At 40.8% G+C, this 26,385-nt stretch overlaps 1 protein-coding gene across 1 annotated transcript in view; it reads right to left on the bottom strand.

Moving 5' to 3' along the window:
• Window positions 1–26,385, bottom strand: part of EXOC2 (exocyst complex component 2) — a 260,684-nt gene that overhangs the window by 155,063 nt on the left and 79,236 nt on the right. Inside the window, exons 10-11 of the mRNA XM_006870567.1 lie at window positions 21,995–22,113; window positions 6,536–6,661 (exon numbers count right to left, since the gene is read on the bottom strand). Coding sequence (XP_006870629.1) covers window positions 6,536–6,661; window positions 21,995–22,113 — 245 coding nt within the window. The remainder of the gene's footprint in view (window positions 1–6,535; window positions 6,662–21,994; window positions 22,114–26,385) is intronic.

Below are 26,385 nucleotides of genomic sequence, written 5' to 3'. Positions count from 1 at the left end.
GTCCACAATTAGTGAATTTAGGGAGCAGAGAACATCAGTGCTCCTGACCAAGGTTGAATAAAAACTGGAAAAAAAAAAATGCTTCTTCAACTTTCTTTATAACTCTTTATTGTTTAATATCCACCGCTCCTCCGTCAGTGTGTCATATATGGTGGCTTGAACGTTGCTGTGATGTCACTGGTTTTTAAATACCAGCAGGGTCACCCACGGTGGATAGAACCTTCAGCACACCTTCCAGACTAAGACAGACTAGAAAGGATAGCCGACTGCTTCTGAATGTTTAGTCACTGAAAGTCTTATGTGTAGCAGAGGAGCACTGTCAGATGGAGTGCCAGAAGAAGACAACTTTCTGGACAGCAAGCAGCATCCTGCTATCAGCTGTATTACTTGAAGATGAACCCCCTCTGGTTGGAACACACTCTAAATACAAGTAGGGTAGAGCTGCTTCCGTAAAGTAGAACAGACCATGATGATGTGAATGGAGTAAAGCCCTTGGGACCTTCATTTGCAATGGGGTACAATTCAAAATGAAGAGAAACAGCTGTAAATATCCACTAGTAATCCAAACATGGAATGTACGAAGTATGAGTCTAGGAAAATTGGAAGCTGTCAAAAATGAAATGAAATGCATAAAGATCGATATCCTAGGCATTAGTGAGCCAAAATGGACTGGGATTGACCATTTCTATCATTTACTAAAGGAGCTCTGATACAGTAGTGGTTACAAATCAGGCTGCTAATCTCACAGTCAGCAGTTGGAAACTACCAGCTGTTTCACAGGAGAAAGATGAGGCTTTCTGCTCCCGTAAAGATTTACAGCCTCAGAAACCCTGTACAGGGTCGCTATGAGTTGGAACCAACTCCTCGGCACATCACAACAACAACATCATTTACTAGGTCGGAAAGACAAATCAACAAGGAATGGCGTCACATTCACTGTCAAAAAGAACATTTCAAGGACTATCTTGAAGCACAACACTGTCTGTGATAGGGTAACGTCCATGCGCCTATAAGGAAGCCCACTTAATACGACTATTATTCAAATTTATGCACCAACTACTAAACCCAGTGATGATGAAATGAAAGATGATGAAATCCAAGAATTCTAGCAGTTTCTTCCACCTGATTAAATGTGCAATCAAGATGCACTGATAATTACTGGAGATTGGAATGCGAATGCTGGAAACAAAGAGTAAAGATCAGTAGTTGAAAAATATGGCCTTGGTGATGGAAATGATGCTGGAGATCAAGATATACTTTTTTTTCTTTTGAAGTTGTCACAGATTTCATTTTACTTGAACCCACAATCAATGCTCATGGAAGCAGGAGTCAAGAAATCAAACCTGATGCAAAAGACCGCCTTTTAAGTTATTTAAAAACAAAAACACCACTTTGAAAACTAAAGTGCAAATGACCTAAGCCATGGATTTTTAAATCACTCACATGATAGACTTTTGAAATACCTCTATCTGTGGGAAGACATAGTGGGAAAACTCTGTATCATCAACAAATACAAGTCAAGGGGCAGACGGTGGAATAGACCATCAATTGCTCATATGCAAGTTCAGGATGAAGCTGAAGAATATTAAAACAAGTCCACGAGAGTCAAAATATGATCTTAAACACATCCCAGCTGAACTTATAGATCATCCCAAGAACAGATTTGATGCATTAGATTCTAATGACTGAAGATCTGAAGAGCTGTGGGATGACATGAAAAACATATAAGCAAGCAAGCAAAAGGTCATTAAAAAGACAGAAAAGAAAGAAAAAAACAAAATGAATGTCAGAGGAGACTCTGAAATATGTTCTGCAGTGTAGAGATGCTAAAATGAACAGAAGAAATGAGGGGGTAAAAGAGCTAAACAGAAAATTTCAAAGGGTAGCTCAAGTAGATGAAGTCATAATGAATTATGCAAAGGCTTGGAATTAAAAAAAACCAAAAGGGAAGAACAAGACCAGCATTTCTCAAGCTGAAAGAACTGAAGAAAAAACTCAATCCTCAACTTGAACTACTGAAGGATTCTACTGATAAAATAGAAGGAACAATATAAAAAGAACTTGGAAAGTATATGCAGAGTCACTGTACCAAAAACAAATAAATGGTTGCTGTTCAGCCATTTCAAGAAGTAGCAAAGGATCAAGAACTGATGGTACTGAAGGAAGACGTCCAAGCTGCCCTGAAGGCATTGGTGAAAAACAAGGCTCCCAGACTGGGCAGAACACAGAAATCTTTCAACAAATTGTTGCAGCACTAGAGGCGCGCATTCATCTAGGTTAAGAAATGTGGATGACAGCTACCTGGCCAGTCAATTGGATGAGATCCATATGGGTGCCCATTCCAAAGACAGGTGACTCAATGGGATGAGGAAATCATTGAACAATATCATTAATACTGTTGTTGTTAAGTGCCTTCAAGTCGATTCCAACCCACAGCGACCCTGTATAGGGTTTCCAAGGAGCAGCTGGTGAGCTTGAACCGCCGACCTTGCAGTTCAAATGGCTTTTCAGTCTAGCACATTAACCCACGGCGCTACACCAGGTTCCGACATCATTAATATTAGACGCAATTAAAATTTTGCTGAAAATAATTAAAAAATGACTGAAAACAGAGAACTGCCAGAAATTCTAGCCAGATTCAGAAGAGGACATTGAACTAGGGATATCATTGCTGGCATCAGATGGGTCTTGGCTGAAAGCAGAGAATGTCAGAAAAATGTTTACATTTGCTTTACTGACTATGTGGATCATGACAAGCTATGGATAACATTGCAAAGAATGGATATTCCAAAACACTTAATTGAGCTCAAGAGAAACCTGTACATGGACCAAGAGGCAGTCTTTCAAACAGAACAAGGGAGGACTGAATGGTTTAAAATCAGGAAAATGTGTGCCAAGGTTGTATCCTTTCACTATACTTACTCAATCTGTATGCTGAACAAGTAAACCCAGAAGCTGGGTTATATGAAGAAGGTGGCATCAGGATTGAAGGAAGACTAATTAACAACCTGTGATATGCAGATGACACCTTGTTTGCTGAAAGCAAAAGGACTTAAAATTCTTACTGATGAAGATCAAAGACCATAGCGTTTGGTATGGGTTGCACCTCAATGTAAAAAAAACAAAACTCCTTATAACAGCACCAATAAATAACATATTAGGGAATTTAGGGAGCAGAGAACATCAGTGCTCCTGATGGAGAAAAGGTTGACTTCATTTTGCTTGGCTCCACAATCAACACTCATGGAAGCAGCAGTTAAGAAATCAAATTACATACTACATTAGGCAAATCTGCTGCACAAGACCTCTTTAAGTGTTCAAGAGCAAAGATGTCAATTTGAGGTATGGTATTTTCAATAGCCTCGTATACATGGGCAAGTTGGGCAATGGATAAGGAAGACCACAGAAGAATTGATGCATCTAAGCTATGGTGTTGGAGGAGAATACTGAAAGTTCCAAACACTGACAGAAATATAAACAAATCTGTGCTGGACGAAGTAGTCAGGACGCTCCTCAGAGGCCAGGGTAATGGGACTCCGTCTCTCATACTTAGTGCATATTATCAGGAGAGGCCAGTCCCAGGAGAAGGACATCACACTTGTTAAATTGGAGGGTCAGAGAAAAAGAAAAAGAACCCCAACCAGATGGATTGGCACAGTGGCAAGCAGCTATGGTATGAAGAGTAGCTATGACTGTGAGTGGGTGGGAACTTAGGTGAAATCCTGTGCCCCACCCAGAACTTTCTGAGGTGGGACCGTCCCACGTGAAAGGACACGCAGACCAACCTGGAGTGGCTAGAGGACCAGAAAGACCAGCAGGAAATAAAAACAGAAACAAAAACAACAAAAGCCAGGAAGACTGTTTGGCTAAGCTGTTTGCCTGGGAGCCATCAAGTCCCTTCAGGACAAACCCCTTTCCAAGACTGAAACTCAAAGGGAACACATGGGCAGTCCTGTAAGCTCAGTAGTGACTGCGTTCATCTACTTGTGAGTGGAAGAGGGGGGAAAGCAGTAATGGAAACATGGGCTGAGTTCAACCACATTCCATAGACTCCTGTCAACCTTAAGATGGGAGAGAGAAGAGGCCAAGCTGGTTGGTCTGAAGTTTGGGAGACCTGGGAACTCCTGAGCCATGGACACTGACCTAGCCATGGTAGGCTAGAGCTGAGAGTGAAGTATCTAGCTGATATGAGGTGGTGGGAGGCACACAAGAATGCCCAAACTTGCTGATAGCACCCATTTGACTTACTTTGGATAGTTTGATGTTCAGAACTCAACTAGAGGAAGACAGAGAAGTTTGATACAGGAAGCAGGTGTAAATTTCTACAATTTGATGAACTTGACCTTTAGTTATGGATGTAGTAGCTCAAAATACCAACCGAGAGGGAAGGAGTCTTCACATCAAGAATCAAGCCTATCCCCCTTCAGTACACAGGGTTGATAAGGAGAGGCAACTTAGACACTGGCTACCTAAAATGGGGGGTGCAGGTGGTGGGTAGCAGTCATAAAGACATGAAGTGACTGGCTTCACAAGTTTTCAAGAGGGAGTTTCATTTCAGAGTGAGTCATGGAAGGTAGAGTCCCCACTGAATAGTTTTCATCTTGTTTAGGTGGGTCTGGTGAAAGGAGATGGGGATAGGATTCTTTTAACTCAGTATTGAGTAACTGTTATCATGACTACTTGCAATTGTCACAACTGTAAAGGTAGAAGTCGTATAACAAAAAAGGGGGAGTAGTTACTCTTATAGTGCAGGAACCGAAGACCCTAAGACCATCAAGAGAGAAGAGCATGAGCAGAACATGGGACCCCAACTAGAGAAGCAGCGACACCAGAGATGGAGACACAGGTGATGGCAGAGTGAGAGAGCAGCTGAGGACTCTAGACTCATGGAAACAGAAAAGCTGTATGCCGGCAGCAAGGGTTGGCTGGCAGAATGTGCCCTTTGGTTGTTTAAATGATTAGATATCCTGCATGTTTCTGTGTACATAAAAAAAAAAAAAAAGAATAGAGGCAAATATTGTTAGCCCATGGCTCATGGAGGGGACTGTAATCATTGCAATGAAACAAAATATGATTGGTTGGGTGAAAAACTATGTTCTCCCATGTGAACTATCACTAAATTCACAATGAAAGCTTTAAAGAAAGAAAGAAAAGAGTAGCTATGATTGTGAGGTTGGCGCAGGAGCGGGCAGTGTTTCATTCTGTTGTGCACCGATTCATTATGAGTAAGAGCTGACTCGATGACATGTAACAAAAACAACACAAAAGTGTTTTGTGTAAGCAGTCCATTACATTTCATTTCAAAGGAAATTAAATTTGAGTTATTCAACTTCCACTTCCAGCCATGATGGAGTGTAATAGGGTCTTTCTGGGCTGAAAAGATGAAAGCTGGAGTTCCAGGAGAGTGCAGAGACTGAAAACTGGTACAGAGAATTCTGGAAAGGAAGAAGCTACTTGGAAATCAACTGCAGACATCCACCATCTTCTCAATCTACAGGCAGTACTAGGCTATGAGTATGTAGAGCAGAGCTTTACAAAGTCAGGTAAAAATCGACCAGTGACTTTATACATCAAACAATTCCCGGAGATGACCAGTGTCAAGAAGACAATGTAGCTCCAGCCAGCAGAGCAAGCGGCTCTCGTCAATTACCTGGGGCATTCAGCAGAGACTCCAGAAATCAGGACTTGGTGGTGGTGGTTGCTGTGTGCCATCGAGTCAGTTCCAACTCACAGTGACCCGAGGAGTGGCTGGTGAGTTTGAACTACCAGCCTTGCACTTCAAACCAACCTTGAGGTGGAGTGCTTATGCTATGGTACCAACCAGGATGCCCATGATGTGCTATAAGGACTGAAAAAAGACTCTAGAGCAGCGCCAGCAAAACTGAACAACAGGCTTGATGGGGTCAGCCTGATAGTGAATAAGTTAACTGCCCGCTAAAACAGCGCAGAACTCAAACAAAGCGCAGACAACAAAACCAGACACTCAGGACTATGACAGCCACACTGTCTGGGAGGAAAACAATCAAATACTAACAAGCAATATAATACTGTATAATTTAGGATATACTGCATCCCCCCAAAAATCAGCAATTAGCTTATAGTTAATTAACAATCCTTCCTTTCAAACCAAAATTTAAAATTCATTAAAAAGTTGTTTATTTCTCTGTACTGACAACAGGAATTACATCTGTTGTAAGTTTCATCTTTAAAACAAGATCCCAAGTAATTTTTCATCTGGCATTTTTTTTTTTAATTCAGCCATAAAAAGGACTGTAATTAAATAAGATGAATAAATGCTATATCCAATCACTTAAAACAAGATTAAATAACATTTTTCTAATATACAATATTTTCATTATTTAAATTTAAAAACCAGGTAGTTACTTAATAAGCATGAGCGACGTCAGTTGGAAACAGTTAGTAGTAGCAACAGCAGTAATGGTTGAATTTTCCACGAGAAGAAAATTCAAAATTATACAAGAGTACCAAGTCAAAAGACTTGAGGGGCAGAGGCCAGGCAGGGAGGGGAACTTACTGTCATCTCGAGTGGACTGAAAGCTGTTGCCCCTCTTGAGTGATGCTGTCTGACTCAGGTGACCCAGTACGGAGGGGCGTACATCACTGTCGAGATCCAACATGGGGCTGTGCAGACCCGGGCCGCCTGGAAGACAGAGGTGATATTTGTACACACAGTGTCTTTCCTTCCCTAGTTGATTTTAAGGATTACTTCTATGAAGTGATTTCCTGCACAAATGCTCCACTGTTTTAGATAAAGCATTTAGGAAGTAAAAATCTAAAGTGATTTTCTCTAAACAGATATTAAACTGCATTCCTGCCCTGACAAATTTGGAGGATTCAGTCATTAACATTTTGATGTAGAGGTGACAAACTGCCTGAGGGAGCTTATGCACACTTAATAAGCATACCTTCATGCAACTGGGTGGGTGGGGGAGGGCAGTGGCAGAAACATAAATCAGAAGAATTCTGTTTTTGAAAAACAACTTGTTGGCACTTCTTTTAATGGTACAAAACCGTCTCTGACTTATCCCTTTTTCTTGGACACCCCCTTTCCCATGTGAATTCCCAAATCCTATCGGTTCTTTCTTTGGGCTGTGTGAATCTGATTCCCTGCTTCTGTTTCTATCGCAAGCGGCCTGGTTTGAGGCCTTTCACCCCTCACAAGGACTGCTTCAGAAGCAAACATTTCACTGTGATCAAGAAATCCGCTTTAGTGTCCTGGATTCAGCTCACTAAAATACTGCTTTCTTTTGTTCTTGGCAGAAAGTTCCAGAAAGCCCTCAGGAGAAGATCTACACCAGTGTTTCCCAGTCCAAATTATCCCGAAAACCAGAAAAGAGTTTTTCTGACAAGGATTTCAAATGCTACCGGAACAGAAGCCCCTGTCGCCACAGGAGTGGTCAGGAAGGAGACCGTGGCATTTCCTTTGCAGCTAATTGTAGGAATTCAGGACTATATCAATATAAAAAACTTATGATAGAATTTACAAGGGAATATAAAGGGGTCCAGAGCTAAAATGACATTACATTTTTATACAAAAACTTCAAGAAGAAAATGCTTTACTTTAAAATGTTACATGCTACTCTTGAGGGCTTATGGACTATAAATTTATGATTAAGAAGAAAAAACTTTTTTGCTTCCTAAAATTACACAATACACCCTTCTTAAAACGAACACAATTGTCAGTGCTGAAGCAGATCCTCAGAAAAAGTTGTTTCCCCAACACTGGTGTTTTCTACCACTTTAATTTAAATACTGAATTCTTCAAAGAGTTTAAGTTCATCTTAAACTTTGAAAAGTGTCAAAAGATTAGTTTGTTCTGTTCTCCTAATAACAGAACTTGTATTAAGAATATGCTTTTGTTCTATTAGAAACCACATCATCAGTTTTCTATGGTATCAGGAGAGGAAAGTTTAACGTGAACTAATTTCATAATTGGTAGTCTAGCATTACCAGAGAACACAACGCAGCAGCAGGGAGCTAGAAAAGCAAATGCCCCCTCAGGCCTCACTGGCATCTGGAATACATTTGTAGACGTTTTCATGAGGAGTGTCCAGAAGAGGGTGCTCACGAGCTACACACAGACGGACAAGCCTAACTGAGCACCAACCTCAAGTGGCAAAGCCTCCCTCCCCCCTCACATTCTGCCCCTGGCCTGTCTTACAATGAAATGCTTCAAGTGGATTAAAAAGGATTGTGCTTGGGATACACAACTAATGGAAACGACTTCAAATACCAGCTGTTGCAAGTTATTTACTATCAATGTCAAAAATCTTCAAAACAAACATACAAAACTTAAGAGTTCTGATATTCTTTTACACTTAAATTTCTATGGCTGTTGCTGTGTGCCCTCAGTCCACTCCACCAGCTCACAGCCACCCTATATGACAGAGTAGAACTTCCCCGTACACAGTGTGGCACTGTAGAAGAAGCGCTGGACAGCTAACTGCCAGGTAAGCAGTTCAAACTTAGCAGTGGCTCTTCAGAAACTCTACACAGGGTCACCATGAGCTGTAACCCACTCAAGCAAGGGCGCACTACAACAATCTTTAGAAGAGCTGACTGCAGTCTCCTCTCCTGCAGATGGCCAGCAGGTAACCACTGCCCATCACTGGGGCCTCTTCTGTGACTTAATTATTACACACGATAATTATTACAAAGATAAAGCTGTTTCGAAGATAAATAAGCATTAATATGAAAGAGCAAAGGGCAAAGATGGAGAAAAAAGCAATTTCTGCAAAACATAAAAGCAGTAAAAAGCTTTGAAATAATGAAAAATCAGTTTTATTTTTCTCTTGATTATTTTGCTGCAAAATATGGTAGCAGCAGCTCTGGATGTACTTAAGTATACACATTCTACAAGTTGCACAGTTACAGCTCAGGGTGTAGTAAAACCATTACCGCATTTCCTGTACCATGCTCTCCTGGGCCTGCAGATCACATACCAGCGCAATGAGGTGACACGGTCTCTCTCACTGAAAACATCTAATAGATACATGCCCCTTGAGAGTCAAGACATTGTTCAACTTACACACAGCACTCCAGCCTTTCATTAGAATGCTAGCTTGGCACATCCTGCAGGTGACTGAGACAGCTTGTTCCTTCTACCTGCAATCCGGGACAAGATGAATTCTACCAAAGATTCCCATGGCAATACAACTGAAAAGGGTTCTACAACTACGCAGTCCATGAGTCAGTCATAAGCTAATGTTGTATCATCTGTAAACATCAAGACTCTAAACTCTAATTTTATCATCCTTTTTAGCTCAGAATTTTTCTGGCTGTATGGTTTAAACTTGACATTCAACACTATAAATCACTGCTGAGGACACAATGGAAAATACGCATCTCCTGCTCACAATTCAGTTATAATTCTACCAAAACACTGAACAAATACACATATATACTACCTACAGACTCACTTAGAAGAAAAAAAGTCCTTCAAGATTTAAATTTTGTTAAAAATTAACTCAGCTTCTTTATTGGCAATCAAGAGTCAGTATTTTATTTCTCCAGTTAAATAAAGTTTCTCTAACATATGCTAACAGCATTCTCAAAGGAATTCTTTCTCAAATCTTGAGTCTGCGGGAAAATTTAACAATTATAAACAAACAGAGAATTAAGAAAAATAGTTTTAGAAATACTATATAAACAAAGAACAGAACTTTTGTTTTAATAAGAGAAAAAGAAGGTAGAAAATTTGTTTTCAGAAGTTGAAGAAGGTATTTACTTCAGCAACTAATGAAATAATCTTAGTCACGTCATTAAAAGAATAAAAACTGTAGTGTAGAAATAATCAAAAGCTTAAAATGTATTACTTTACTTAAAAGAAAATAAACTACCAGTCTTTCACAATTCACTATTAAGAAATTGAAGCGTTTGCTTTTTTTTTTCCTTCAGGGAAATTTCTATGAGATAAAGACTCAGCTCTTGCTAATCTATATATGTAAAAGCTCTTCTGCGAGCTCAAAAACTTTTCAAGCTATTTATAAAGACTTTAGGGAGACCATAATGTTGTTATGTGCTGTTAACCACGTCGTTGTTACGCGTTGTTGAGTTGATTCCAACGCCTAAAGATGCTGTAAAGGGTTTCAGAAGCTGAAACCCTTTATGGGGACAGAAAGCCTCACAGGAAAGCTATATTCTAGGAAGAGCAGAGCAAATGATTATTCCACCTTAAACTCCAGTTCCGACTTCCAGGAAACCTTATCATGCATCAGTCAGATCTCTTCAACTCCAGCTGTGTCAGTTTTCCTATTTTAGATGCAAATCACAGTCAGTATTTGTTTAACGGACTCAGTACAACATGAAGGGCAGAAGAGAGCCTCACAGAGAAGCCTGCAGATGTGGAGCCAGGTGAACACGTTTGCTCTAGTCCTCATCTTTCCAGCCTCATGCAGGACTTTTCCTTATAGTCCACATTGGGTGAGGGAACGACGGTCCATAGCCTCCAGACTTTCCAAAGGGCGGCCAACTTCCTTACCACCCTTAAACACCTTTGAACATCCTTTCCTGTGCACAGCGGGCCCTTGTGCTGTGCTCAGGCCGACCACCCACTGTTGCTTGTTGACCAAACATGCAGGCCTGGAGCCTCCACAGACGCCTGCCACAGAACAGGATTCCTTTCAAGCACACCACACGCACAAATTTCAATGCCAAAGTTAAAGGGCCGAATCACAAATTCCTCCCGCATTAGATCTGCATCCATAGAGAAACATGCTCGTTTTCATCTTAGGACTGATGATATAAATTTACAGCTTTGACAGGGACATTTCCTAAATTTAAAGGGAATCATTGATTGCAAATTAAATACAAAAGGAGACATACCTAATACACTTACGAAAATCTCACGTCTCCTCTCGGAGATTAAGGAATGCCCTTAACACATCCCAGCAACATTGCTGGTGTGTGTTTTACATCATTCAAAACAACACTTAGAAACCAGAACTGCATTTTATATATCAAAATAAATCTTGAACTTTGAGAGCCACTTACTAGCTAACATTGTCTGTATGGAAAGAACCATTGATTTGTACTAAACTGGGTAAGAGAATAACCAAAATGACTCGGGCTTTTATTGAAGTGCTGTGTTTTTTAGTAGTTACATACAGATCTCAGCAGAGGAAACACGGTTAGAATCCATAAGCCATGGGATTATTACAACAATGACAGGATAGAGAATTAAAATATTTATAACATTCAATAGTTTAGAATGACCAATTAATGCTAACATTCAGTTTGAGCTTGGCATTCACTGTCAAACAATGTTTCTATGAAGGAGCGGGGATGTGGTTTCGAACTGAAATGGCTCCCAGTGGCAGGGAATAGTCTTGCAGACGTACCATAAGCCAAGGCTATAGAAAAAAAAAACCCAGCTGTCAGTAAAGAAATTAAAAAGGTCCTTCTGATATGTGTCGTGCTGTGCTCTCTGATCTAACCGAATAGATCAGTCACTGGAAGGTGACTAGAATCTAATAGAAAATAGAAAAGGCAAGTACAGAGATCTTCCCCCAGCTCTTTTCTGTGCTCTTCAGCAGCTGTGAGTTTACAGTACACTACATTATTCACAAAGTAAATCATACTCTCCAGACTCAGGTTACTGACTGTTTAAAAACTGCTTAAATGGTGAGTAGTCCCAGGACCGGGCAGTGTTTCGTTGTGCTGTGCATAGGGTCGCTATGAGTCAGTACCGACTGGATGGCACCTAACACCAACAACATTTCTAGTCTTAGTTTTCATTTGGAGGATAAAACTGGCTTTTCAAACCGGACTAAAACACAGAACAGACAAATCTACAACTATTATGTCAAAGGCTGCTAATGTGCATAAGACCAATGTATATAAAAGATAATTAATTTTATTATGTGATTTATAGTAAAACAACAGAAATCTATACTATTTACAAATCATAGTGACACTGTCTAATGGTATGTACTTTAAATCTAATTCATGGCATTATGAATACCACAATACCACCTGGGCTTTATTTTCTTTCTGAAAACTCTCAAAACAGGAAAGTCAGAACTAACATTTGCAGGAGGAAAACTTTCCGATTACAATGATAAACTGGTATTTCCCTCAACTTCTCTCTCATTAATGTACTTGCTCCCTCGTGTGTCCTTTGAAGTTTATAAATTTTAGCAGATAGTTAAAACCTCACTTCATCTTATAAAGTCAAATTAAAAAGGGCTCTGCAGTCACAGGGCACAAAAGAACAAGTGCACAGGTAGGGCTAGCCCACAGTGGTCAGCCCACAGCAGCTGCAGGTGGAATGAATGATCTGTGTGGGGAAGGCCTTAGTTACAGGCAGGGGAGACAGAAATCAAAGTAATGCTCTATTAGCTGTTTCTGCAATGGTGTGCTTCATTTCTTTCTCTTTTTTTAAACCAACCTCTCTTCTCTCCTGGTAGTGTAATGTTTACGAATCGGGCTGCGAACCGCAAGGTCAGCAGTTCGAAACTACCAGCTGTTCCATGGGAGAAAGATGAGACTTTCTGCTCCTGTAAAGATTTACAGCCTCGGAAACCCTGTACAGGGTTGCTATGAGTCAGAACCTACTCCACGGCACATAACCACCACCACTCTCCTGGGTTAATATGATAAACACTCAGTAACAGAATTAATTTTTACATGTCTAGAAAGTAAAGACTCCTAGTGTGGCACTATAGGATGGATCAGCACTGGACTGCGAACCACAAGGTCAGTAGTTCAAATTCACCAGCTGCAATTCAGAAACCTTATACAGGGTCACTATGAGTTGGAACCAACTGGACGATAAACAGAAAGTTCCATTTAAAAACAACAACAAAAAACACTTCCTGATACAAACTTTAGAATACAAATTCTAATTTCATTAAAAGACTTAAAATATGTGTAACAACACATTTCTGAACTGTCTTTTTAGCCAGGGAACTATTTCTGTAGCTTCACAGCTGGCTGGGGCATCTAGCGTACAGAAAGCTGAGCCTAGCCTTGCAATACTGCAATAGCAGATTCACATTTCTTTATTAGCCTCATTAATTCAAACCCCAAACCAAACTCACTGACATCAAGTGCAACTCACAGCGACCCTGTATAGGGTTTCCAAGGCTGTGAATCTTTAAAAGAACAAAAAACCTCATCTTTCCGCTGCAAAACAGCTGCTGGGTTTGAACTGCCAACCTTGTAGTTAGCTGTCCAGAGCTGATCCTACAGTGTGGCCAAGGCTCCAAAACTCACCATACATAATTATCCCCCCTGCATTTTTTAAACATCAAGAGAAAATACAGCTTAGGTGTGTTGTTGCTAACTAAGTACCATCTAGTCAGTTGAAACTCATAGTGATGATCCTGGGTAGGGTTTCTGAGAAGTAACTGGTGGGATTGAATCGGTAACCCTTTGGTTAGCAGGTCAGGCCTCCAGTTTAGAGATACTGCACATAACTATAATAATGTAAGCATAGTTTTTGATAAGGTTGAGTTATAAACACGGCCTGTTTTAATACTTTAAAGCTCTAAGGTAACCATAAACATTTTCAATTTTTTCAGCAAGTAATCAATTTAGCAGCCTGCTGAATGTCTGAAATAATTAAAAGGGTCGACTTTTTACACAGTCTCCATTCCTAACATTCATCTTCTATCTATAAACCCGATCCACTGACGATTCAGAATAAAACTTTCAGGTGACACATCACCGTTAAACTTTCAAAAATAACCTGAGACACACAGAAACGTATCCCTTTATGTTGTAAGACTATTTTACAGAATCTTCTGATCATTTAGCTATTTCCCATATTCTAAGTATCTCTGAATACTGCTTTAGGGAAGTGCTAATTAAGTACATATCTGACAGAGGGGACTAATTGCTACAGGAGCAGGCTGACGTCCTATCTGTCTAGTTATTAGATATTGCCAGCAACTATTTTAAGAGTTGAACTCAAACTCATTTTCAGAACAAAGAAAGAAACACCTTTGAAGACCACCTTTAAAAATCCTGTTAGAAAATGTCAGTAGGGGGTTAACCAAAGGCTTTTCCTGGCAGGAAAAGCTGAAGCTTTAGTCTAATTTTGGACCTATTTCACAGGAATTTTAAGAGACGAATGACACTTCTTACAAGGTGGTAAAAGTATTGTGTGTACAGCAATTCAGGACAAAGGTCTACCTTGAATATAGGTTAGCCATTTGGAGCTGGAAAAACAGAACCAACTTCCATCAGTATTCAGATGCCAAGATGAGTTCTCAAAATGTTAATCTTCATTTTAATCTTTTTTTTTTTTTTTTCTTTCCTGAGAAAATGCAAAAAGGTCGAATCTGGGCTCCAGAGTTAGGTTATGGAAGAGGAATGGGAATATTTGGGGATATATGGCACACAGTATGTTTAAGGTACCATCATCTTCCTCCGCTCTGTGTGTTTATAGTCTGAGGACCACTATCTGCTAGGGTCCATGAATATCAGTGCAACAAAGTGGGAATCCAGAAAAAAACTTAATGCTGTACTCAAAGAATACCAACCTTATGACCCACCTCCACAGCCAAACGATGCACATACAAAAGGATCTTTCTTGGAGAATAGCAGTTTTCTATGTAGGCCTGGCTCTGAAAACCTATCACCATCTTTGCCTGTGAATTTCTCTCTGAAGACCACAAGACTAAATACAATTAACATTTTTCCCCAAACCACCAAGTAAAGACATTTTTAAAAATATTTATATGTTAATTATTTTTTAGATTCCTGCATAAGAACTAGCTTTACTTAAAAAGACAGCAGGAACTCTTTTCCTGCCTGAAATATTTATATACTATCCATTTAGAATTGTATTTTATTTCATGAAACTGTTCTCAGTTCTTAGTCATTGTTTTGCCTGGGGGTTTATTTCAACAACTAGAACCATTTCTCTAGTGTTAACAGTTAACATGCAGAACTTTAAAAACTCACATTCTTCAGATTTCAAATACAAGTTTGCATTTTAGAAGTTCCTGAGAATACCTGAAGGAAAACAATGAAGATTTTTTAATTGAAGTGTTATAGAAGGAGCTCTGGTAGCGTAGTGGTTACGAATCGGGCTGCGACACTCACGGTCAGCAGTTCGAAACTACCAGCTGTTCCATGGGAGAAAGATGAGGCTTTCTGCTCCCGTAAAGATTTACAGCCTCGGAAACCCTGTATAGGATCCCTATGCATTGGAACCGACTCCATGGCACATAACCACCACCACCACCACCATAGAAGGAAAAGTAGGGAGTGGCTTTTAGGGCAAACGGTTTCTAAGCAATTTCAGACACTACCAGAACTATTCATCACCTTTTCAAATGGCAATAATTACAGTGCGCCTTCCGTAGAAAACGACAACCAATGCAAAGAAGCCGTCTGCACTGAACATGGAGGAACCAGACAAAAAAAAAAAAAAAATGGACACACAGGCTGGAAGGTAACAGACTCTCCAAAATAAAATACTCTTTCAAAAGCACAGTGATCATCCAACTAACCAGCGAATCCTGTTAATGGGATCATCTATGCTATTTGTACTAGAATACTTAGTGGTATGGAGCGCAGATGTACAGAGGGCTAAACATGGAGCTAAGTGAAAGGTCAGCAGTTCAAACCCACTAGCTGCCCAGTGGTTGCCTGTGGAGATACACAGCCACAGAATCCCTAGGGAGCAGTTCTGCTCTGTCCTGTATGGCCAGTGAGTCAGGATCCAACAGACTGCAGTGGGCGCGTTCTTGTTCATGTTATCGCGAGGTGCTGTTGAGTTGGTTCTGACTCACAGTGACTCTCTGCACAACAGAATGAAACACTGTCTAGGCCTGTACCAGCCTCACAACTGCTGTTGGTTTGAGTCCACTGCTGCCACTGTGTCAATTCATCTCATTGGGGTCTTCCTCTTTTTCATGGGCCCTCCACTCTTCCAAGCATGCTGCCCTTCCTTCTCAGGGACTGGTTCCTCCTGACATGTTCAAATGCAAAGCGACAGTCTCACCATCCTTATTTCTAAGGTGTACTCTGGTTAGACTTTTCCAGGAGATTTGTTTGTTCTTCTGGCACTCCGGGGTACATTTAATACTCTTCTCTACCACCATAATGCAAATGCATCGATTCCTCTATGATTCTTTATTCAGTGTCCAACTGTCACATGCATAAGAGGCAAAAAAAAAATACCGTGGCTTGGGTCAGGTGCAACTCAGTCCTCAAACTGCTATCTTTGCTCTTGGACACTTGAAGGAGATCTTGTGCGGCAGATCTGCCCAGTGCCATACGTCTTTAGATTTCTGGACTGCTGCTTCCGTGAGTGTTGATTGTTGATCTCATTAAAGTGAAGTCTTAGACAACTTCTACCCTTTCTCCATTTATCATGATGTTATTTATTGGTGCAGTTGTGAGGATTTCTGTTTTCTTTACACTGAGGAGCAACGTATAATAAGGGCTGCAGTCTTTGATCTTCATCAGTCTTTGATCTTTGCTTCCAGCAAGCAAGGTTGCATCATCTGCACACAGTTTAAGCATGTTGCTCTAAATGTCAGTGGAAAATTAAATTACAGTATAACCTGTATATATGGGACTAATGAACTCAGGAAATATATACTGTACTGTCATGAAATTTGTAGAGTTAAGTTCAAAGACTTGTAAGGTATATTGTTTTTTGTTTCCAATCACAAAAGAGCAATCTGTGGAAGTAACTTTAAGTAAGGCAAGTCATTAATGAATGGGTTCACTTTATATTACTATTTCACAAGTGACGAAAAAGTTCTACAACAAGCTTTGTCCAGAGTAAATGGAAAACACAAAGGGCTCTAGTTCCACAAATGCAGTTGAGAAACCCAGTCGCACAAAATAGACACATCCGTGGATACAGAAGCTCAGGAGGCCAGGGCAGGAACCCAGCTGGGAAAGGATGTGGCTTCTATTTACGTCCAACACGAGTCAGATGTCTGGGCATCAAATATGACAGCACAATGTATACAACTTTCTGGAATTTTTCCAATTTTAAATAGTCTATATGTTGTCTTCATAGGTGCTCTGGTAGCGTAGTGGTTACAAATCGGGCTGTGAACCGCAAAGTCAGTAGTTTGAAACTACCAGCTGTTCCGCAGGAGAAAGATGAGGCGTTCTGCTCCCATAAAGATTTACAGCCTCGGAAATCCCGTACAGGGTCGCTATGAGTTGGAACCAACTCCACGGCACATAACAACAACAACAACAACAACAATATAGGTTGTCTTCATAAACTATACAGTGTCCCAGATATTTAAATATATTCATAACCAAGTTGTATAGTCATATTGTATTTTGTAAGTATTTGTTGTTATGAGCTGTCGAATCAGTTCTGACTCATAGCCACCCTGTGTCTGAAGAACAGCTGGTGGGTTTGAACTGTCCAGTGCTGATTGTACAGCCACACCAGGAGTCCTTTGTCAGTGTAAGTACAGGAAAATCCTTTGTCAGGCCATGTATCCTGTTTGTATCCGGAGACTATCATAGCCTCTTGAAGGGATCGGAAGACTGAACTCCTCTCCCTGTTTCTTCGCCTGGATAATCCAAGCTCATCATTTAGGTCCCATTGAAATATATCACTCATTTGAGGAAGCTCACTCAGACACCACCTCTTCCCACTAGGTTGGGTATTCTGCACTCTTTATTCCATTTTGCTTTTCCAATTATATTATTTACCTGATTTAAAAAAAATACATGTCCTCCAAGAGGTCAGAGGTCTCAATGACCCTGCTCCCAACTCTTTTTGCAGAATGGTGATCTCAGCCACTGTGCTAGGACCCCTGGAAGGTGTTAGAAAGCACCAGTACCCCAGAGACTCTGTGTAATAAGTGTGTGTGTGTGTGTGTGTGTGTGTGTGTAGGGGGGGCAGATGCTGGCAGCTGTTAAATTTGTTTTAACCTTTCATTGTGAATTGAGTGAAGGTTTACAGATGAGATCATCAGTGTTACATACAACAAATCACACACTTTGTTTCATCTCAACAATTACAATCCCGTCCAGGCAACAACAGTTCTCCTGCTTCCTCCCTGTGGCTCCTATTTCCAGTCCACTCGCATTCCCAACCCTTCTCAACTCTGTCCTGAGGTCAATGATGCCCTTTGGATTGTGACGAATTGACCAGTTCATCATTCATAATGATCACACCTTACTAGTGTTGTTGCCCCTACTGTATACCTATCCACTGATTGGCTGAAAGCTGGGCCATGAGAGTAAATTCCTTTCAAAACCTGAAGGGTGACTAAAAGGCAGAGTCTCAGGTTCCTATAGTCTCTTTCTGACCAGTAAGCCTGATCTTTTTTTTTTTAAGTAATAATTGTGAGTTTTGTTCCATATAAACTGTCACTCTATCCGGAATCTTCTAATATACTCCCTTTCGTAGCAGTTGGTAGTGGTAGCTGGGCACCATCTAGTTCTTCTGATCTCTGAGTCATGGAGACTGATGTTCACACATTCCATTAGTTCCACTGGACTAATTGAGTCCAAGCCTCTTCAGTTCTCATTATGCTTCCTTCTTCTGCACATGGAGAGACCAACAGCTGCATCACAGATGGCCGCTCATGAGCTTTAAGAGCACAGGTGTTACTCACCAAAGTAGATGTATTGTCTTTGTGGATTATGTCATGTCAATTGACCACTGTGTCCCCTGGGACCAGGAGGCCCCAAGCCCAATAATTCACTGTCTTAAGATGTGTGATAATATCTAAGAAGTTCTCTTCACTTGACCCACTGTCTGCTCTACCATGGGAGCGCAGAGACTACATACAATAAGCAAACGGACTGTGAACCACAAGGGCCACTATGTGAACCCAGCAGCCCCTCCACAGGAGAAACGGAGACTTTGTGCTCCCTGGAAGATTTAAAGGCTCAGAAGCACTCTCCAGGATTGCTGTGAGTTGGAACCGACTTGACGACACTCAACAACAACAGGGTTCATTGCATTCCTAGCTGTGTTTGCAGGAAAGGTAAAGGACCCATGCACCAATAGCCTCGTTCAAACGAACAGATCTGTAAGATCTACAGCTATACCCCACTTTCTCCCACATCCACTCAGTCAGTGTCTCTGTCCCTGTATCTATACACCGGATGCTGTTGTCCCAAAGTTGTGCATAGCTCACCATTTACCTGTAGCCCCTTTAGCCCTTGGTTCTTCAGCTAACCTCATTCTTTCTGGAAATATCCCACAGATTCTATTGGCAGTTAAGGAATGAACACCCTGTATGGGTGTTAAGAGCCATTGAGTCGACTCTGACCCAACGATTTTGCAGTCTGACGCATTAGCCCACAGCGTCACACTAGGATTCCTGTATAACATAGTAAGTAGGCTTAAAAATTGTTAGTTGAAAAAGAGAAACAAAGGTATTCTACATACATATGTTTAGTCACCTTTTCCCAAGACCAAGGAAGTGTCATGTGTACTCATATATCATTTTGCTGACATTTCCTCTTGCTAAAATGATTATAAATTAACTCAGAGCACTAACAGACATTCTGATGTGACACCAATAAGGCAATAGTTGGCTTTTCTTAAATATCAAGAATGGAATCAGAGGTATAAATTATTCAAATCCAAGCACACTGATTCATGCCAAAACTATGCCACAGATCAACAAGTGTCACCCCCTCTGTGTCTGTCTTGTCCTGTGCAGGGCTCTTCTGTCACTGCAGGCAAGTCTCTTGGAAACCTTATTCGAATCGCCAGTCCTATTATACTACATACTTGAGATCTCAGGGCATGAAAATGGCCTCTACAGACCATCCACAATGGCCTCAGCGCTGAGTCTAAAGAACAACATCTCAACTGACATTTTATCTTTAAAATCTCAGTCATCACTCCCCTTCTCTCTGGTTCTGGTGACAGTACATCGACCCACACGTTTCCCTCAGCCCGGCGAGCACTCCTCAGTCTCCTCTGCAGACCTCTGTCTCCTCTAGCCACCCCTTCAGTATTGTTCCTCAGGAATCACTTCTAGCTTTCTGTCTCTTTTCATCTTCTTGGATAAATACATTAATTCCCAGGGACCACACCCAAATCTCTCTTTAAATCCAACAACCTGGTGAATAGTTCCACTTGTGAGATAACTCAGAATCAACCTATCCCAAAAAATGATTTAATTACAAAAAAGAGCGACATCAGGCAATGGCACTGCATCCTAACTACCTGCCTACGTCAGACATCTGAGAACTGTCCTTGTTCCCTGTGCCCTCTTTCATTAAACGATCTAACAGAACATTTCGTCTGTTTGATGACTAGCTCCTGAATCCATCTACTTGACTCTCAGTACTCTGATCACAGTCTGAGCTCCAACCACAGAAGAACTGACCATACTTCTCTGAGAATGTGCAGTCCCTCCCCTGGAATGATCTTAATTCTTGCCCTCCTCCCTCCTTGATGGCAGCTAATTTTAAGATATCTTTCAGATCTTAAAATATAGACTAGTTCCTTCAGATCTCAAAATGTCACCTCCTTGGCATCAAATATCAGAATTGAATGCATTCTTAACCACCACCACAGTGCATTGCTTGTTTGGGGTCTTAGAAAGCAGCATTGTAGATTGGGACAGCTAACCTGTTTATGTTGTTAGGTGCTATTGCGTCAGTTCTGCCTGATAGTGACCCTGTATAGAGTCTGCAAGGAGCAGCTCGATGGGTCTGAACCACCAAACTTGCAGTTAACAGTTCGGTCCTTATCCTATAACACCAAACCAGCAACCCTACTTGTCTCATGTTGTCAGGTGCCATCGAGTTGGTTCCAACTCCCAGGATTTCTAAGGTGGGGCTGGGGGATCTGAAGCACCGACCTCGGGGTTAGCAGTCCAGTGCTTATCCCATAGCACCATGCCTGTCTACAGCCAGCACTATTTTGCAAGCTTCTTTTTAGCAGGGCCTTTGTGTGTTGTGTTTACCACCTAATGACATCCTTAGCACCACGCACTGGACGTTCAATACAGTCAATCTTTGGTAAGTTACACACTGTAAAATTAAAGTCAATAAGCCTGCATTTGAATACAGCTGAGATTTCTGCTTTCAAATGTCCTCAGGGTCTTTGCCCTTTAGGAGCTGTTCACCTTTCCAGGCTGCTGAGCAGGGTATTCCGTTCTTCAGGTCCTTATTAACTGTGGCTCGCTCTGAGACACTTTGCCAACCTGAAGCATTCTCCTCAGTTATTCTTCTCAGATTCCTGTGTAAACTGTTCCTGGTACCACTTATCATGGCTCTTAGTTAAGTATCTGACACCTGTCTCTGCTACTACAGAGCAAGTCCTGAGGGTAGGGACCAGGTCTGTTTTATCGACGAGCATCCAGCATGTTGCCTGGAATGTAGCAGGGATTCAACAGACAATGGACAAACCAACGAAAGAATAACTTCAAAAACTATTATCATTTCTGCATCATCATGCTGCTTTCCTCAAAATTCTGATCCTTTCATGAGCCAAACCTTTCTCAATACTATCAGTCGCCATGTTGTTGTTGTTGTGAAGTGCCATGGAGTTGGTTCTAACTCAGAGTGACCCTTATAGCGTTTCTGAGGAGTGACTAGTGAGTTTGAGCTGCCGACATTGTGGTTCAAGTCAACCTTGCAGTTCTGCACTACAGCAATGGTGGTGGTGGTGTGTCGTGGGGTTGATTCCGACTCACAGCGACTTTGCATAGGGTTTCTGAGGCTGTAAATATTTACGGGAGCAGAAAGCCTCATCTTTGTCCCATGGAACCACTGGTAGTTTCGAACTGCTGACCTTGAGGTTAACAGCCCAATTCGTAACCACTATGCTACCAGAGCTCCTTCCACTACAGGAATAGTCATGGTAAAAGAGCATCCTCACTTCCCTGTTCTGTTGGTTACATATATGTATGATGAACATCAGCAGGGGAGCAACGGGGAAAAAGGGGGCAGGTACAGATATCAGGTACCAGGTAATCACTCATCCCCTTAATAATTAAGACATGCCAACAGTTGATCAAGTGGCATTAAAGAGTACCCTAATAAACCGGAAGAGAAGTCACCATGCCTTTCAGGTCTTTTATGTAGCCCTCTTTGCAGCCGTGCATGAGCTGAAGGATCCACTTGTGTTGGGCTCCGATACACTGCCAAGCTGGGTCACCAGGAGCGTGAAGGTCAGACAGATACCTGAAAAAGAAGTCCAAGGCTTGTAACCCTACATGAAATACATGAAGCTATAAAGAAAAAGCCAGCACATTTCAAAATCATTAAGAAAATGCACAGGTACATCATTTAGTAAAGTATCTGTCAACAACAGCATTTAGCATTTAGTTCTCCATGAAATATATTCAAGTCTCTTTTCATGCAATTAATAAATGGTAATAAACTGTGCTTAACAACAACAAAAAAAAACGTTTAGCTGCTCTAAAAAGGCCATTAGAAGGCCATGGATAGAGTGGGAGAAAATGTGGAACAAAACTCAAATCAAAAAGAAAGACAAACACACCAGGCTCACTAGTCAGACAGAGACTTGTGGAACCTGGCACCTGTGGGCCGTGGTCATCCTTCAGGTCTGGAAGTGAATTCACCCCCGTGGTTCAATTTACACTAAAGAAATAGATACACATATGGGGGGACAACAACACTAGTGAGGTATGCACGTCACCGAATAGTCAACAACTGAAGATCAAGAGGCAGAGTTTACGCAAGGATACAATTCGGAAGGGCTGGGAAAAAGGAGGAGGACTAGAAACAAGAAAACACAGGGAGGAAGTCAGATTCAGTGATGTTAGATTGATGGGATAGCAATGGTGATCAAACAAAGCAGATGCTTTCTTGAATATAAAATTCATGATCTAGTCTATACACCTTCATTCAATTTACTATAAAGAATTTTTGTTTTTTAAAAAAAGGTTAAGGACTTTCCAGGAAGACAAAGACAACTTGCGATAGTCTTCTTGACTGTTTGTGAACTTTCTTATAATTTACATTTCATTTTGAACTTCCACTTAGTTGTTACTATTGTTAAATGACATTGAGTCAGTTCAGACTCACAATGACCTTACACAAACAAGAACAAAGCACTGCTGGGATCCTGTTGTTATGTTTGAACCCAGTGTTGCTACCACTGCATCAATCCACCTACTTGGGGGAGGGGGTTCTTCCTCCTTTTTGTGAACACCCCACTTTTCCAAGTATGACATCCTTCTCCAGGGACTGCTGCCTCCTAACAAAATGTCCAAGGTACGAGAGACGAAGGCTTGCCATCCTTGCTTCTAAGGAGCAATCTGGCTGTACTTCTTCCAGGACAAATCTGTTTGTTCAGGTACTCCATGGTATTTTTAATATTCTTCACCAACACTGTAGTTCAAATGCATAAACACTTCAACAGTCTTCCTTATTCATTGTCCAACTTTCTCGTGTACATGAGTCAACTAAAAATACCATGACTTGGGTCAGGCACACCTTAGTTCTCAAACTGACATCTTTGCTCTTCAGCATTTTAAGGTCTTTTTTGTCTGGTGTGGTGCTGTAGGTGAATACGCTAGGCTGCAAAGTCAGTTTGAGCCGTAGTTCAAGCTCACCAGCCACTACTCAGAAACACTATACAGAGTCGCTATGGGTTGGAACGGACTAGACGGCACTGAATAACAACAACAAATACGTCTTTAGATTTCTTAAATGTTGCTTCCTTGAGTGTTGATGATGGTGATTTCAAAGCAAAGTGGACATAAGTAAGAGGCGGGGCTCGATGGTGGCTAGGGTGGAGATGCAGTGAAGTTCGCCTTCAGCAATACCACAGAATACCAGGCAAAGCAGATCCAGGGCAGAGCTCCAAAACTTGAACCACAGAGACAGGAATATTTTAAAAGTTTGAAGGTTTATAGCTAGTAGAACTTGAGGCTGAAGTAAAAAATTGGGTACTTTTAAATCTGCCGTATTTGAAGGCCCGGTGCCGACATCTTGGGAGAGACCAAACGGCAAGACCAAACAGGGGAGCAGACACACCATGGAAAAATGCTGCGGGAACCTTGGAGCAAAGGTGGACAATACACTTTGTCAGTTTTGCTTTGTTCTGATTTTCTTTTTTTTGGTATCTGGTCACTGGCACCCCCACAGTTTGCCCACCTCCATTCTGGTGACTAGAGAGGAAGGCTGAATGAGTGGACACCCCCCACCCTCACCACTGGTGGGTTTTTCTGCCACGCATGTGCACAGATACTCAGCCCAAGTGCAGGCCCTCAATGTTTGTTGTTGTTTTTTTTTAAAATACATGAAAGGCCAGGACAGGGCTGTAGAGAGGGAAAGAGAGTTTAAAAACAAAACAGGCCAAAAATTAACTTAAAGCCTGAGGTATAGCATAACAACCAACAGTGGCATCTTGAAATTTCTCAGGCAGCTTTGAAAGCAAGAAGCTGAAAAAAGGACATTAAAGACATACTCATATTAGGCTACAGATTTTTTTTTCTTTCTTCTTCTCTCCCTCCTCTCCCTTTGTTGTGATTATAGACTGCAGTATTCAGTTTAGTTTTGTGTTTTGTTTTTGTTTTTGTTTTACGGGTGCTGTTTTGCTATTTTATGCTTCCTCTTCTACATTTGGGGAACTCTTACTCTCCTTATATTACCCAAGAAGAGTCAGCAACTGCTGCCATGTAGTCAAGCTACACTCACACTCTATAAAACATCAAAACCAATACCAACTGCCATACACCAGGGAGACAGACAACACCTGTGAAAGTAACTCTGAGTTAAGCAATAAGAAGAGTGAAAAGGGACTCCCACATCCTGATCACATCTACCTGAAAGCAATCCAAAAGCATAAAAAATACCAAAACACATACTCAATTAAGTATTAAGGTCACAGATACACACTAAACATGTACAGGAAGGAAAAGCAGATACCATATCAGCACATGTCCAGAAACAAGATAAAATGTCTGAGATAAACGAACTAGAGGTAGACCTGGACTCCATTCTCGAAGGAGGGCAAAGCCTTGGAAATGTCTGACAAGGAATTCAGAAAAAGGATTATAAAATGTTTCAAAACATTTTATGATGGAGTTGAGAAAAATAAGGAAAAAGCCAATAATACGCTACAGGAACAATCAAATAAGATAAATACAAAATTGGAAACAATTCAAAACCTACATAAAGAGGTCCAAACAATCAATAATAGAATATCAGAAATAAACAATACTCTGAAAGGGCGAAGGAGTAGAACAGAAGACATGGAAGGGAGAACTAGTAAGCTGGAAGACAAATCTCTCAATATCACTAAGATAGAAGACCAAACAGAAAAAATAATTTTAAAAATCTGAAGAAGGTCTAAGACTCATGTTGGACAAAATGAAGAGGAATAACATAAGAATTATTGGCATTCCAGAACAAGAAGAATCACACAAGTCCACAGAGGAAATAGTTGAAGAACTGCTGGAAGAAATTTTCTCTAACATCGTGAAAAGATAAACATTCCAGAAGCTCAAAGAACCCTAGGAAGGATGGAGCCCAAAAGATAATTACCGAGACATATCATAATCAAGCTCTCCAAAATCAAACATAAGTAGATACTCCTATAAGCAGCTAGGGAAAACAGAAGTGTCACATACAAAGGCAAGCAAGTCAGATTAAGCTCAGCTATCTCAGCAGAAACCATGCAAGCAAGAAGGCAATGGGGATACATATATAAAACCCTGAAAGAAAAAAACTGTCAACCAAAATCCTTTATCTAGAAAAGCTAACAATCAAATATGACAGACAGTGTAATCAAAACATTCCAGGATAAACAGAAGCTAAGGGATTTTGCCAAAGCCAACCCAGAGGTACAAAACTCCGAAAGGGAGTTCTGTGGACAGAGAACCAACAAGAACAGACAACAATCAAAAATTGTCATATGTGGCAGCACCTCCCAGAATTAAATCGACAGAAGGAAGAATCAAGAACAGAACAAAACTACAAGAACAAACTCAGAGAATCTGTGAGGTCAGTCTATGATCAAAACAATTACAATGTAAAAGAAGGTAAACATGTAGGAACAGAGATCCAGGTGGTGAGGTCAGGTTGATTACAGGATAAAACAGACTACATTAAAGGGAGAGAAAAGTTAATAGACTATAAGGCAACCTCAAAGAAAATTAACACTTCACAACATACCAAGAGAATAAAAATCCAAGAAGAACATGGAAACTTTAAAACTATGAGGAAACCCACAAGAAAGAACACAAAAAGCACGGAAGGAAGACACAGAACAAAGAAAGCAGCAACAATACAAAGAACAAACATAATGGCAGCAATGAATCCTTACCTATCGATAATGACACTGAATGTAAACAGATTAAATGCACCATCAAGAGACGGAGAGCGGCAGAATGGATAAGAAAATAAGATCCTTTGGCCAGGGCCATAATTAATTAAGGAATTAAAATAAATAAATTGAGACATATTAATAGAGGAATTAAATAA

This window comes from Chrysochloris asiatica, unplaced genomic scaffold (genome assembly GCF_000296735.1).
Source record: "Chrysochloris asiatica unplaced genomic scaffold, ChrAsi1.0 scaffold00144, whole genome shotgun sequence".
NCBI classification, from domain to species: domain Eukaryota; kingdom Metazoa; phylum Chordata; class Mammalia; order Afrosoricida; family Chrysochloridae; genus Chrysochloris; species Chrysochloris asiatica.
Note: the sequence above shows the minus strand (reverse complement) of the source record. Positions and strands in the feature narration are given on the sequence as shown.